Source organism: Oryctolagus cuniculus, chromosome 2 (assembly GCF_964237555.1).
Source record: "Oryctolagus cuniculus chromosome 2, mOryCun1.1, whole genome shotgun sequence".
Lineage (NCBI taxonomy): Eukaryota > Metazoa > Chordata > Mammalia > Lagomorpha > Leporidae > Oryctolagus > Oryctolagus cuniculus.
The window spans coordinates 3,247,252-3,261,103 of NC_091433.1; the positions used below are offsets into that span (position 1 = coordinate 3,247,252).

A 13,852-nucleotide genomic window follows, 5' to 3' on the forward strand; every position below is an offset into this window, starting at 1 on the left:
CTGCCGGGCGCGAACTCTCCACACGTGACAGCACACGGGGATGGGTGTCACTTCAAACTCAGGGGGAAAGACTTTACAAAAATGGTACCGGGTGGCTGGCTGACCACCGGGGGAGAAATCACAGCAGAACCGCCTCGGCCCTTGTGGACGACACACGGACTCCAAGAGATGGACGCTGCAGCCAAAACACAAAGCTCACGGCCCACGTGCATTCTGAAAACATCATGCGGGGACTTCAAGGCTTTTTGTGCCAAAAGAAACTCATCTCTCAGCTCCCAGTTTTTGAGGCTCGCTCGCATGGCGTCCAGGGAGACATGGGGGTGACATGTACACTTCACGGTGCAGACAGCACACGCGTGCACCCTGGACACCATAAAGAAAAAGCGGCCATGGAGCGCCGCGGAGCCCGCTCCTCCTCTGCCCCGGGCGAAAGGCACGTGCTGATCTGAGAAACAGCCTAGTCTCGAACGGGGCCTGCGACGCCGGCATCCCGTGTCGGCACAGGTTCATATCCCGGCTGCTCCGCTTCCAGGCCAGCTCCCTGTTAAAAGGCCTGGGAAAAGCAGGCAGGCGGGAATGGCCCAAGTGTTTGGGACCACATGGGAGACCCAGATAAGCTCCTGGCTCCAGCCTGGCCCAGCACTGGCTGTTGCAGCCATCCGGGGACTGAACCAACAGCTGGACGATCTCTGTGTCTCCCTCTAACTAACTTTTTCAAACAAATAAATCCTACAAAACCAGTAACAGGTCCTGTGGGGCTGCATGTTCTCCGCGCGCTGGTGACGCTAAGCCAGCACTTCCCACCAGGCGCCTCAGTCAATAGTGCACAGGGAACACGGTGCAGCCACGGAGCCCACAGGCAAGGAGGGGGTCTACTGTCAGCCTGCTAACTCCGGGCAGTGGACAGTGCAAAAGCTCCTGGTAACCCGCCCCCACCGAGGCCAGGGCAGGGCCGCAGACCCTCTGTGCGAGGGCTCCCACCCGGATCCAGACACCTGCCGGCCCCACTGAGAGCCCCTCTCCCTCCCCATCCAACATACCGGCTTCTCTCTCATAACCAGCACTCCGCACTGTGTTCAGAAGAAAACAAAGAGCCCGTGAGCCCCGACTCCCCCCGAAGGGCACCAGTGCGGTGCATGTGGCTGGGGGGGGCAGGGCTGGGGACAGGTGAGCCCCTCCCACAGCCCCGCCCAGGGTCGCCGCAAGGATGGGACCTGGCTCCTTCCCACCTTCCGGTGCCTGCGAGAGGGAGCAGGATCAGTAAAAACATCAAACTGTTGTTTTCCAATTTTTATTTGGTGTTAACTCCACAAGAAAACAACAACAAAAAAAATCCGTTACTGTGGTGTAGGTGAAATCAACGATACGACCACGAGAACTCAGCCCAGGAGTGGAGACTGAACTTCAGTGCCACGGATATGCACCGCGCTTCATACCACAGTGCGTCTCAGCGTTTGCCAACTTTTTTTTTTAATGCTTTTTCTTTGTGATCATTCATTCACAAAACTAAAAACCACACTCTCAACTCTGGTGCCAAGAGCCTGAGCTCCAGCCACTAACCTAGGAAAACCAACAGACACACGATTCGTGGGCCCCTCTGCCCCCTCCCGGGGAGGAGCGGCGTGCGGCGTGGCGGGCATGTGCTCCTCCTGGCCAGCAGCAGCTGTCCCGGCTCACGGGCCCGGGAAGGTCGTTACCGTCAGGCCGCGGGGACCTACAGCCTCCAAGCTCTCTGCCTTTGCTGTTCAGGTGAATCTCAGTGCAGATGCAAATCCATTTTTAGGAAGCTCCAGAAGAAAGAATAAACACTTATCTGAAGTCCGTAAATAAATAACAGCAACATAAAACCTTACACATGCACACACACACACACGCACACACGCGCGCGCACACAAACCCACTTTAAAGTGTCAAAAGATGTGCTGTATAAAAATAAACCCTAACGCGGCGAGAGCAACCCGGCAGGGGCCAGGCGTCTCCCGGCGAGGACGCACAGGCCCTCACGGTCTCCACAGCTCTGCTGGGGCTTTCAGGTACTAAGGAAAAGGCAACAACCCAAATGCTCAAAGCAGGTCGCATTCCACAGCCAGTTCAGCCCCCAGCTAGGTTGCCTGCGTGCTGACTGCCTGCCAGACTGCGCTGAGGGCCCCCCACCGCTCCCGAGGCCAGACAGGCTCAGCTGACGGCAGACACTCGGTGTTTTAGAAACAAGCTCGTTAAAAAAGCAGAAACAATTCCAAATGTTTAGGTTTCGCAAACACCACCCTCCCAGCTTCAGCCTGTGGCACAGTGTCGTGAAGGCTCAGGGTGGCCACTGAGCGCGGACATGACCGTGCCAGCTGGCGTGACCCCCGGGGCCACCGAGGCAGACTGGAAACAAGTCACATGGGTGACAGCCAGCACGGCAATCACACAGTGTGTGGGCAAGGTGTTTGCCGCCCGCCCACCACACGGAGCCTGCCCAGAACATTCTCTCAAACACAAGGTGCGCTAGAGGCTGAGCTGCGTCACAGCCACAGCGCAGCGAGCTGCAGCAGCCAGACGCCTCCAGGGTGGCAGAGGGGCCTCACTGCCTGTCAGACCCTCACGTGTCAGGCGTCGGGGGGCTTCCATCCAATGTGAATGAGGAGGAAAGAAAGATTCACAGCGGAGGGGCCTTGTCAGGGACGGTGGGATTCACCTCCAAGAGCCCGGTCAGGGACGGTGGAACTCACCTCCAAGAGCCCGGCCCAGTGAGCGGTGTGAGTGGGCCTGCGGGGTGGGGTGGGGTGGGGTGGGGGTGGGGGATGGTGGGATTCACCTCCAAGAGCCCGGCCCAGTGAGCGGTGTGAGTGGGCCTGCGGGGTGGGGTGGGGGTGGGGGATGGTGGGATTCACCTCCAAGAGCCCGGCCCAGTGAGCGGTGTGAGTGGGCCTGCGGGGTGGGGTGGGGTGGGGGATGGTGGGATTCACCTCCAAGAGCCCGGCCCAGTGAGCGGTGTGAGTGGGCCTGTGGGGTGGGGTGGGGTGGGGGATGGTAGGATTCACCTCCAAGAGCCCGGCCCAGTGAGCGGTGTGAGTGGGCCTGCGGGGTGGGGTGGGGTGGGGTGGGGTGGGGGATGGTGGGATTTACCTCCAAGAGCCCGGCCCAGTGAGCAGTGTGAGTGGGCCTGCGGGGTGGGGTGGGGTGGGGGATGGTGGGATTCACCTCCAAGAGCCAGGCTCTGTGAGCGGTGTGAGTGGGCCTGCGGGGGGGTGGGGGTGGGGGGAGGGGGGTGCATCTCACTCGTGACTCCTCTACTACCCTACACCCCGAACCCTTGGCTTCTCAGTTAGCAAGGAAAGTCACAACCATAGTATCTCCCATGATGCCTGAGGGGGAACAGACTAGGACAGAACACGCGGTGCTCCCTGTCTCTAGAGCACGCCCCTGCAGCTCCTACACCAGATGCACACGAGATCTTCGCCGATGAAGCCCAGGGCCAGGCACCCCTGCTTCCCCGCTGCCGTCGGGAGGCACGGCACCAGCTGCAGACCCCAGTTCTCGGAACAGCTGGGATGTCCCAAAGCCACAGGCCCTGAGCAGAAGCGCTGCTGACACTGCAATGCTAGGAAGGTGACAGGGATGGCTGCAGTGAGGAGGCAGAAGCAGTGGTACTTCTAGGACAAGCACATGCACACCCATTCCTGATTGGACAACACAATCTAGTCTATTTCAAATAGCCAAGGATTGAACAGCTTGGGGAAAAAAATCTTCAACAGGACAGCTGTCCTCAACTCTAAGATAAGCAAGAAGAGAAAGGTAACTACTGATCGGATCAGTTAATTGAGAAGAAACCTAAGTTGTCTCAGATGAACAGGCCTCACAGAAGGGTGATCCCCCACGGTCACTGTGCGTGACGGGTGCTACTGCGCAGGTCAGAGATGAGTTCGAGAGAACAGCTCCTCCGCGCCGGGGTCTGCCCACCCGCCGCCGCCGTCCGTGCCGGAGCTGCCGCTGGAGCAGGCCTTCCCGCGGGGGCTGAGCGAGGGCGCTCCAGGGTCGCGCTCTGCTGTGCACCGCGCTTCACAGACAGAAGACACCTACGGCAAACAAAGAATTCCCACAGATCAAAACACAGACTCTCTCTTCCCAAAGGAGCAAGACCCTGAGTGGAGAGGAGAACACAGATCTGTTTCCTTGCAGAGCAAACCGGCTCCTCCCTGCCTCTCCCAAAGAGGACCACGAGGAGTCTTCCGTCCAGCAAGCCTTGGAGGGCCTGCTGCAGCGCAGGCAGCTCGCCCCAGCAGGCTCGGCCGCTGCCTCCCGGGCTCACAGGCCAGCCGAGGGGCACATCGACAGACTTCTGGCGCAGGGACACCCACAAACAGGGCTGTGGGGGCGCCCTGGGGACAGGAGGGCGCACTGGGTGCCGGGCAGATGTGCCCGAGGCCTCTCCTCCGTGCGTGCTGGGGTCCTACCACTGCCGAGTGGTTTCTAGGGATGACGCTGTCACGTGGGACTGTCCCCCTTGCACCAGAAGGTCAGCTTCCGGCCCCCAGGACACTGGATGCAGGTCGCAGTATCTAGTAAGAGCCCCACCCCATCTCCAAACGACAGCACTGTGCATGGTTGAGACCCTGAGGCAGGAGCTCAGAGAAGCCACACAAAGTGAGAGCAGACAGACAGACACACAGGCAGGGCAGAGGGCGGGAGTCGGGGCTGTCCCCCGGGCAGAGGCCGGGAGTGCGCGTTCCTGAGTGCACAGCCCAGCTCCGCCCCGCCTCAGACACGCGGTCCTGCATCTTCACGAGCCTCTGTTCTCTGCTCTTCAAAATGGGCACAGCAGCACCTTGCTCTCCCGGGGCTGTCGCCTGGAGGGGAGCTCTGCAGGGCACCCCCAGCAGAAGCACAGGGACAGTGCACCGTGGGGCTGCTGTGGGGGGATGGAGGTGGCCCGGAGGTGCAGGGGTCGGGGTGGCGGGCAGAGGGAGCCTGATGCCGGCAGGGACGAGCAGGAGGGACTCAGGCAGAGGCCAAGACTGCAGGGCAGGCGCCCCCATCAGCTCTGACATGTCCAGTCTGACAGGCCCACGGGCAGTAAGACGTCGCACCAACACGACGGGGAGCTCTGGGAGAAAATTCTTATGGCGCCTGAACCCACGCTGAGAAGCAACAGTGGGAAGGACAGGAGCCCCTCCCTGAGGGGCCAGCGCAGGCTCTGCACCTGTCAGCTTCCAGGCGTTCTCAGCCTGTCGGGCTGGAGACGCGAGGACATCCAGCGTCCAGCGCACGGCTGCCACGGGACAGGCTGTACGGAGGCTGTGGCCAGGCACAGAGCTCAGGGGAGTGACAGGGCCGGCTCCCTGCTGCACAAGGCCACCTGCAGCGCAGGAGGGGACAGGAGGCAGGCGCACGTGGTCAGGTGTGGAGGCCCGAGGGCAGAAGGCTACATCCACAGGTCCTGGGGACTCAGGGCGGCACGGGGCGGGGGCTCACGTGACTCCCAGGTTTTTACTGGAGTGACAAGGAGGGACGGTGGCCATTTTTAAGTGAACAACGAGGAGGACAGTCCACTTACCCTATTAAAATCTAACAGACGCTCTTCATTACTGGGTATTTCTTTAACATCTGGATATTCTTCTATACCATTCTCTCCCTTGGCATTTGTATAACATTCTTAATCATTTTGAATGGAGAAGGGAAAAGAGGGAGAGGGAAATTCCATTAAGACACAGTCATGAAACAGACCCCTGCTTCGCTCTGCTGAGAAGTCAGCCCAGTGAGGACGCCCGACCCCAGAAGACTCTGGGAGAGCGGAGCAGAGCCTGCAGGTAACAAGGCCAGCACGGCCTCACGTTCCTGTTACTCCAACACAAGACATTGATCCAGCAATCCTACACTCACGCCTGTCACGTGCCAGGCCCGGGGGCACGGGCTAACAGCCTGACCGGGTCCGTGCTCTCGAGGACGAACGTGGCATGGAGGGAGACAGACGTGCACAGAGGCGTGCTCATGGATTCCACACAGGGGAGTGCAACGCAGCAAACACCACGGGGAGCGTCCTCAGACCACACTCGGCTGCGCGTCTCCTGTGTCTGCGGAGCAGGAGAGGAGTGAGGCTGGCGGTCTGATGGGCAGACGGCTTCATGAATGGGAAGGAACAGACGCTGGGATCGGACGCGCCCAGGCTCAGCCACAGAGCAGCCTCAAGAAGCCCAGAGCACAGCATCGCCGGGATTCGGGCTGCACTGGTCTGGGTGGGGCCTTAGCATCAGCACTTTCTGGGCACCTTGAGGCTGCAGGGGATGCCGGCACACACCAGTGCTGAGCCTCTGGATTCAATCCAGACCAGCCTTTTACTTCCCTTGACCTTGACCCCACAAAGACGATGGTTGGGGCAGGGCAGGTGTGGGCCCGGCTCCAAGAGGCATCGATTCCCCTGCCCCCAGGACAGCCCCCCATCCCTGCTAGAGTGTGCCCCACAGGTGCCCACCACACGGGCCCATCAAGGAGCCAAGGCCAGCTCTGGTGACAGCTGCAGCCCTTTGCCTTTGCAAGCAGACCACGCCCAGGCCAGGCCTCTCATCAGGCTGCCCGGCCACACAGGGACGCTCCACAGCCTGCCTGATGGCCCCGGGCCCCTGGAGTCACAGCTTTGGTCACAAGCAGCAGCTTGAGACCAGACGGGCTTCCGGCAACCCCACGGTACGCGACCTGCTTGTGGTGTAACTGAGCAAATCATGTAACCTCTGCGTCTCAGCTCCCTCGTGTCTAAAGCGGGAGCATCACCACCTTGTCTTGCGGGTCTCCGTGTGCTTTAAAGAAACACAGAAATACTGCTGTGCACAACTCCTGGCCTGTACGTGGCCCACCCAGGACGCGGGTTCAGGACGGCCAGGACCCCACATGCTTTCTGCTTCCTTCCTGTGCTGATGCCAGGATGGACACAGGGCTCCGAGGCCTGCGTGCCCATCACCTCGGCGCCAGCGTCGGCACCAGGGCTCCAGCTGCAGTGCAGGGCACCACTGCTGGAGCGCAGAGCCTGTCTCTAAGGAAGGCCGGCTTGCCCCAGGCCCACCTACGTGGTCAGCACTGCACCGAGGCAGGCAGCGGGGAGCAGACTGCTCCCTGACCACGGCCTGCTCCCAGAGGGCGACACACACCAGCTCCAGCTGCCGCTCCCTTTCTTGCTTGCTCCAGGAAGCCTACATGTACCGGAGGTCTGCCCCTGCCACAGGGCCTTTGGAAAGGGAGACGCTGAACTGCGGCCCACGTCCTCGTGATGGGAGAGCCGGGGAGCCAGGCTGTTCCAGGCACGTGTTTAGGCCTCAGAGCCCCCGGCCCACAGCAGCCTTACCTTCAGCCTCCTCTGACCAATACAGGTAACAGAGGCACAGACAGGCTAGTTCACTGCAAGGGTCCAGGAGGTGGGCACAGACGCACTGCATCCCAAGTCGGCTCTGTCCCAAGCCCGAGTCCTCAGCTTCCACCTTTGCTGTTTCCCCGCAGGGCTCTTCCTACCGGCAGGGGTACTGTGTGTTCTGACACTGCCACGCTTCCAAGGACTGAACAGGCAGGGAGAGAGCTCTGGAGATGGCGGTCACGTGGCGTGCGAGGCCCCTGCTGGCCTCACCCCCAGCACACCCCTGGGCCATCTCCACGTTCCTGTACCTCACCTGGCAGGTGCACCTACTCCCACAGACAGCACCCGACTGGAAGACAGGGACATCCCCAGAGCCTCAAGCCACGCCCAGAACAAGGCAGGCACCTGCTTGCTGAGTGGAGGCCGTGTGAGCGCACAGCAAGGCAGCGGGCAGAGCGCCAAAGTGCGGGCCCCTGTGCCAACCAGGGAGGGCCCAGGCCCTGCTCACTGCAGATGGGGACAAGGTCAGCCTGGCTGGGGTGCCACGTCCCTGTCCTTGGTCACCTGCCACGCCCCCTGCTCAGCCACTTCTGTTCTCTCAGCCACGTTCCCCTGAGACGGCGGCCCTGTCACACATGTGACTCATTCAGAGTTCCGACCGCTGCCACTTATCCACTGAGACTGCCTCTCACCAACACACACCGCACCACACAATGTGCTGCACTCATGTGCTGGTGCCCACCAGGAACTGCTGAGCCAACCGAGAAGCCAAGCTAAGAGCTGGGGCTGGTTCCCCAGGAGCGACGGGCAACCGGACTGCAGCGCACAGCTCCGGACACTTCCCGCCTGTGCTCAGGGCGCCCGCGTCTGACTCCGGCGGACTCCGCTAGCACAGGCGCACACAGCCGCTGTCCAGGGCACCCGACACACAAGCTCAATCTGAGCCTAAGCTCGCCGGCCAGCTGCAGGATTCTGGGCAAATCACTCAGCCGAGACTCAGCTTCCTCACCGGAAGATCTGCTGAGCCGGGGCACCCCCGGCCTTCGGTGGGGCCTGTGCACAAGACAGAGCACCTGGCAAGCAGCACGCGGCCCCCCACAGCTGCTGTAGCAGGCTTTCAATAAACGGTACCCGAGCAAAGCCGCGACAGCGAAAAGCTGCCTGTGGTTACAGCACAAGAAACACAAACGCACCCAAACAAATCTAGTCAGTCAACCTGCCCACACCCACGCCCCGCCGCCCTGGTCCACTCGGCCCAGGCCCAGGCCCAGGCCCAGGCGGCAGCCAGTGTGTGCCGGGCACTGGAGCTAGTGAGTCACTGGCTGCACATTCACCACCAACCAGCTGGGGAGACACGAAGGGCGTGTGACCGGCACACCCGTCAAGGGTGCGCAGGAGACTGAAGGTGGCAGCGGACAGAAGCCGAGGTCGGCGCCTGGAGCTGCGCCACACAGGCTGCCTCCTCCACACCCAATCTCCCACGCTAGCCGCGTCCACGAGGCGCAGACCTCTCCGCCCCTCCTCCCTGGCCACGTCCACGAGGCGCAGATGTCTCCGGCCCCTCCTCCCTGGCCACGTCCACGAGGCGCAGACACCTCCAGCCCCTTGTGGAAAGTCACTCAGCAAACATCTCTACAAACCTCCTTCACGTCGCCCCTTTATCCACCCACACGGCTACTGCCTTGGCCCAGGCCTTGTCCTGTCCCAGCCAAACCACTGCGAGAGCCTACGCAGCCCGTCGGCTGCCCTCAGTCCACGCCTCCCACCTGCACTGCAGCAGCAAGGTGCCACGCGCACCTGACCTGAACACCCACACTCTGAAATACTTCCAACAGCCTGCCCTGCCTGCGTCAGCCAAGCTCCCAACGCCCGCCAGGCTCCTCCCCAGCTGCCTCGGCACCGCCCGCCTCCACCAGACAGGGGCACTGTTCTCACCACGCCCATGCCTCGCCTCCGCGGGCTGTGGCTGTGTTGAGGAACAGGGACCAGTTCTCATCCACTGGTGGCTCCAGGAGGTGACAAAGTGCCAGTCACATAGAAACGCCTTGTACATGTTTCTTGCTGATAGTCACAGCAAAATAACACTGCTATGAATGACTTAGAACTCGGAGCGCGTGAACGGTCGCCTTACCTTCGCACTCTGACGCAGGAAAAAGAGGGGGGTACAAGGCTTTCTCCCACCAGGTCTGCTGCTCTCGACTTCCGCTCAGTCCTTGCACGTCAGCGCTCAACAGAGGGAACTGCTGGATGAAGCCAAACACAAACACAAAGTCACAAAGTCACGAACTCCAGAGACGACGGCTTTCAAGCCCCACCAACTCGGGAACATGACGGGCGGTTTTCATTGTTCTGGGTAAGAGGGATGAAACAGCCAATGCATTCACCGCAATTTACGGACGCGCTTTTTTTTTTTTAAGATGTATTTATTTATTTGAAAGTCAGGGTTACACACAGAGAGAAGGAAAGGCAGACAGACAGAGACAGAGAGAGAGGTCGTCCATCTGCTGGTTCACTCCCCAGTTGGCCTCAGTGATCGGAGCTGGGCCGATCCAAAGCCAGGAGCTAGGAACTTCTCCCAGGTCTCCCACGTGGGTGCAGAGGCCCGAGGACTTGGGCCATCTTCCACTGCTTTCCCAGGCCACAGCAGAGAGCTGGATGGGAAGTGCAGCAGCCAGGACTCGAACTGGTGTCCATACGGGATGCTGGCTCTGCAGGCGCCGGCCCCTGGACATTCTTTTCAAAAGGCACTTATACTGGAAGTCGAACAAAAACCTTAACAAAAGCCCTACAATGCAAAAACACAACATAATAGGAAATATTCCTAAGTATGGCAAAATCTAGATTTCAGAAGCGCAGAGAGGGAACAGCCTTGACCCACTACCAGCATGTGGTGCTCCAGGGAGAACAGGGAGCCTCTTCTCCCTCACGGTCAGCAGAAGGGGGTCAAGAAATGGAACAGGTGCTGTGGTGTAGCGGGGAAAGCCGCCGCCTGCAGTGCCAGCATCCCACATGGGTGCCGGCTCGAGTCCCGGCTGCTCCACTTCCCATCCAGCTCTCTGCTATGGTCTGGGAAAGCAGTGAAGATGGCCTGGGTCCTTGGGCCCTGAACCGGAAGAAGCTCCTGGCTTCAAATCAGTGCAGCTCTGGCCTTTGCAGTCATCTGGGGAGTGAACCAGCAGATGGGAGACCTCTCTCTCTGCCTCTGCCTCTGCCTCTCTGTAACTCTAACTTCCAAATAAATAAATAAATATAAAAAAAAAAAAAAGAAATGGAACAGAAACACATTTAGAAACAATTAAAAATTATTTACTTGACGGGCTGGCACTATGGCCCAGCAGGTTATGCTGTCACCTGCAGTGCCGGCATCCCATATGGGCGCCAGTTCGAATCCCAGCTGCTCCACTTCCAATCCAGCTCTCTGCTAAAGGCCTGGGAAAGCAATGGACAATGACCCAAGTGCTTGGGTCCCTGCACCCACATGGAAGACCCACATGAAGCTCAGCTTTGGCTTGGCCCAGCCCTGGCCTTTGGGGAAAGAACCAGCAGACGGAAGACATCTCTCTCTGCCTCTTCCTCTCTGTAATTCTGCCTTTCAAATAAATAACTTTTTTTTTTAAATAAGAGAGAATCACCTTATATAAACTTTCAATTAAATGTTAAAACATGCTGAAAAATAAAAAATTAGGGGCTGGCGCTGTGCCGTAGCAGGTAAGGCCGCTGCTTGCAGTGCTGGCATCCCATCTGGGCACCGGTTTGAGTCCCAGCTGCTCCACTTCCAATCCAGCTCTCTGCTGTGGCCTGGGAGGGCAGTGGAGGATGGCCCAAGTCCTTGGGCCCTGCACCCGCGTGGGAGACCAGGAAGAAGCTCCTGGCTTTGCACCGGTGCAGCTCCAGCCGTTGCGGCCAATTGGGGAGTGAACTGGTAGATAGAGGACCCCTCCCTCTCCCTGACTCTCCTTCTCTGTGTAACTGCGATTTTTCAAGTGAATAAATAAATCTTCAAATAAAAAATTATTTGACGGGGCCAGCTCCGTGGTGCAGTAGGTTAATCCTCTGCCTGTGGCACTGGCATCCCATATGGGCGCCGGTCCTAGTCCTGGCTGCCCCTCTTCCAATCCAGCTCTCTGCTCTGGCCTGGGCAAGCAGTGGAAGATGGCCCAAGTGCTTGGGCCCTGCACCCACAAGGGAGACGGGGAAGAAGCTCCTGGCTTCAGAGCGGCACAGCTCCGGTCGTTGCAGCCATCTGGGGAGTGAACCAGTGGAAGGAAGACTTTCTGTCTCTCCCTCTCACTGTCTGTAACTCTACCTCGCAAATAAATAAATAAGATCTTTTAAAAAAATTATGAGAGGAAAATGAGACAGCAAGCAAGTGTGTGCCCCCTTCTGCTGGTTCATTCTCCAAATACCCACAATGGCCAGGGCTGGACTAGCGCAAAGTCCAGAGCTGGAACTCAACCCAGGCCTCCTACGTGGGCGGTACTGCCTTGAGCCACTAGCCATTAGCATCTCCTCACAGGGTCTGCATTAGAACGAGGAGCAGCGGCTGGGAACTGAACCCGGTACTCCGTGGCAGGACCACCGGCTAAACATCAGTCTTTAAAGCGAATCCTTACAGGCAGGATCACTCAAATGTCCTCACAACAAAGTTATCTGGTGAGGACCAGAATGATGCTAAGACAAAAACTAAATTACAAACTCAAAACAGGAAAGAGTCACCCCAATGAGACGAGGGAGTGACTCCTGGGAGGAGGAGGGTGTCCAGGGCCTTGGCAGAAGGCGCACAGGCCCACAACAGGGAACAGAGGCCAAAGCCAGGCACCCTCACAGGGGAACTCCAAGTCCTGGCTGGTGGCAGCCAGACTGGGAAGACGGCGACAGGGAGCAGCTGTGGCCAAGGACAGTCTTCGTGAATAGTCACAGGTTTGTGTCCAGCTCTGGCTTCCACAAGACCCTGGGGTGGTCAGCGTAGCCCTTGCCATCCAGCTTCCTCCCTGGGCCCGGGCCAGGCCTGCCTGCATCTATGCCCCTCCTGGACCCCACGCCGTGACCTACACTGACTCAAGAGATGCTCCGTTGGATGCTCAGGTTTAAGAGCTGAACCGCCTTAGAAACCAGAGACCATCAGCTGTCGCTGGACTTCGTTGTGTGTCTCCCCGTGAACTGCTTCACGGTCTGGAACCACGCGATTCGGTCACCTGCGCTCTCCACCAGTAACTAAACCACTTTGGCTTCCACAAGGTACCTTTTCAGAAACAGCCCTAAATGGAAGGACTGCACTCGCCACCCAGACTGGTTGGTCAGCTCTATTTTCTCCTGTGACCTATCTCAACGCTAAAAACTGGTGCTGCTGTCAGAAAAACATGCCAAAGCCAGCGGAAGCGACGAGGCTAGGCTGAACGCAGGTCTGCAGTTACCCCGGCGGCGGCGGCGGCACCTGGTGCGCAGCTCCCAGCACCCCGACACCTTTCTGGAAAGGCCTTACCTGTTCTGTGAGTTACCCAGCACGATCAGAGAGCAAGGAAGGCGGCCCTGGCCACAGCTCTCTCTACCACCCACCTGCACTCCCAGGCAGAGACGGGCCGGGCCGGGCCCCGACACAATCCTACCGTTTGCCTGGGCAGGTTGTGGACGATCCGTTTTATTCGTGAGTTTAATTACACGGCTTGTCTTAATCTTCTCTTGGCTGTGGGGCAAGGGGTGAGGAAGGGACTGGACCGGGGGCGGGCCGAGGGGCCCAGGCCCAGAGGAGGGCAGGGGGCGGGCCGAGGGGCCCAGGCCCAGAGGAGGGCAGCCGCCTGCTGGGACAGCACCTACCTGTGGCACTCCCAGGCACGAGGCCTGGCAGAAAGCAGCCCTCGGTGTCCGCTGACCTGAGAGCCTCCCCCGGGCCTGAAGCTCCGCTCGCCTGCTCCCTGGCCTATGTCCTAACCCTGGAGCCTGGTGGGTTTCTGTCTCCCCATCTGGGCGTCGATTCTGTCAGCAGGCACTCATCTGTCCTGTTTTATACTCGTGACTCCCACTGCACCGATTACAACTCAGAGGGTGCACAGAAAAGATGGCCGCGCTGCGCCCACCTGGTCTCTGCAGAACGTGGACTTCAACTTCCGGCTGAGCCAGGACTGAAAGAACGCGGAAACCAGAGGAAGTAAAGAACGTGTGGCCAAGGACGGGTCGCCTCTGCCGCCTCGGTGCTCTGGCTTCTCCGGGGGCTCACTGCGCGCAGACACTCTCCCGGCCCTCCCCTCCCCTCCCCAACGGCAGCATCTGCATCCCGACAGCCCCCAGGCTGGTGGTCACGCAGGGATCTCTACTTAGGAGACCTCAGCGCCTGGAGCAGCCTCCTGAGAGGGTGGGCGAACACCAGACGGTCTCAAAGACCAGGCCAGAAACAGGGCTGGGCGGAAGACGGGTGGGCTGAGAAAAGCAGCCGTGCAGCTCTGCCCCACCCCCAGCCGTCGGGGGGGCGGGGGGCTGCTGGGTTCTGTGTTACTCTGGGAACAGTGCCCCGGCCACAGCCAGCACTCAGCA

General features: G+C 59.6%; 1 protein-coding gene across 1 annotated transcript in view; it reads right to left on the reverse strand.

Moving 5' to 3' along the window:
• Window positions 1-1,277: 1,277 nt before the first annotated feature.
• The window catches only part of KIAA0232 (KIAA0232 ortholog), an 85,524-nt gene continuing 72,949 nt past the window's right edge, over window positions 1,278-13,852 (reverse strand). The window contains 3 exon segments of the mRNA XM_070068018.1: window positions 1,278-4,061; window positions 5,540-5,637; window positions 9,456-9,564. Of these exon segments, the coding sequence (XP_069924119.1) occupies window positions 3,897-4,061; window positions 5,540-5,637; window positions 9,456-9,564 (372 nt within the window). The 3' untranslated portion in view covers window positions 1,278-3,896.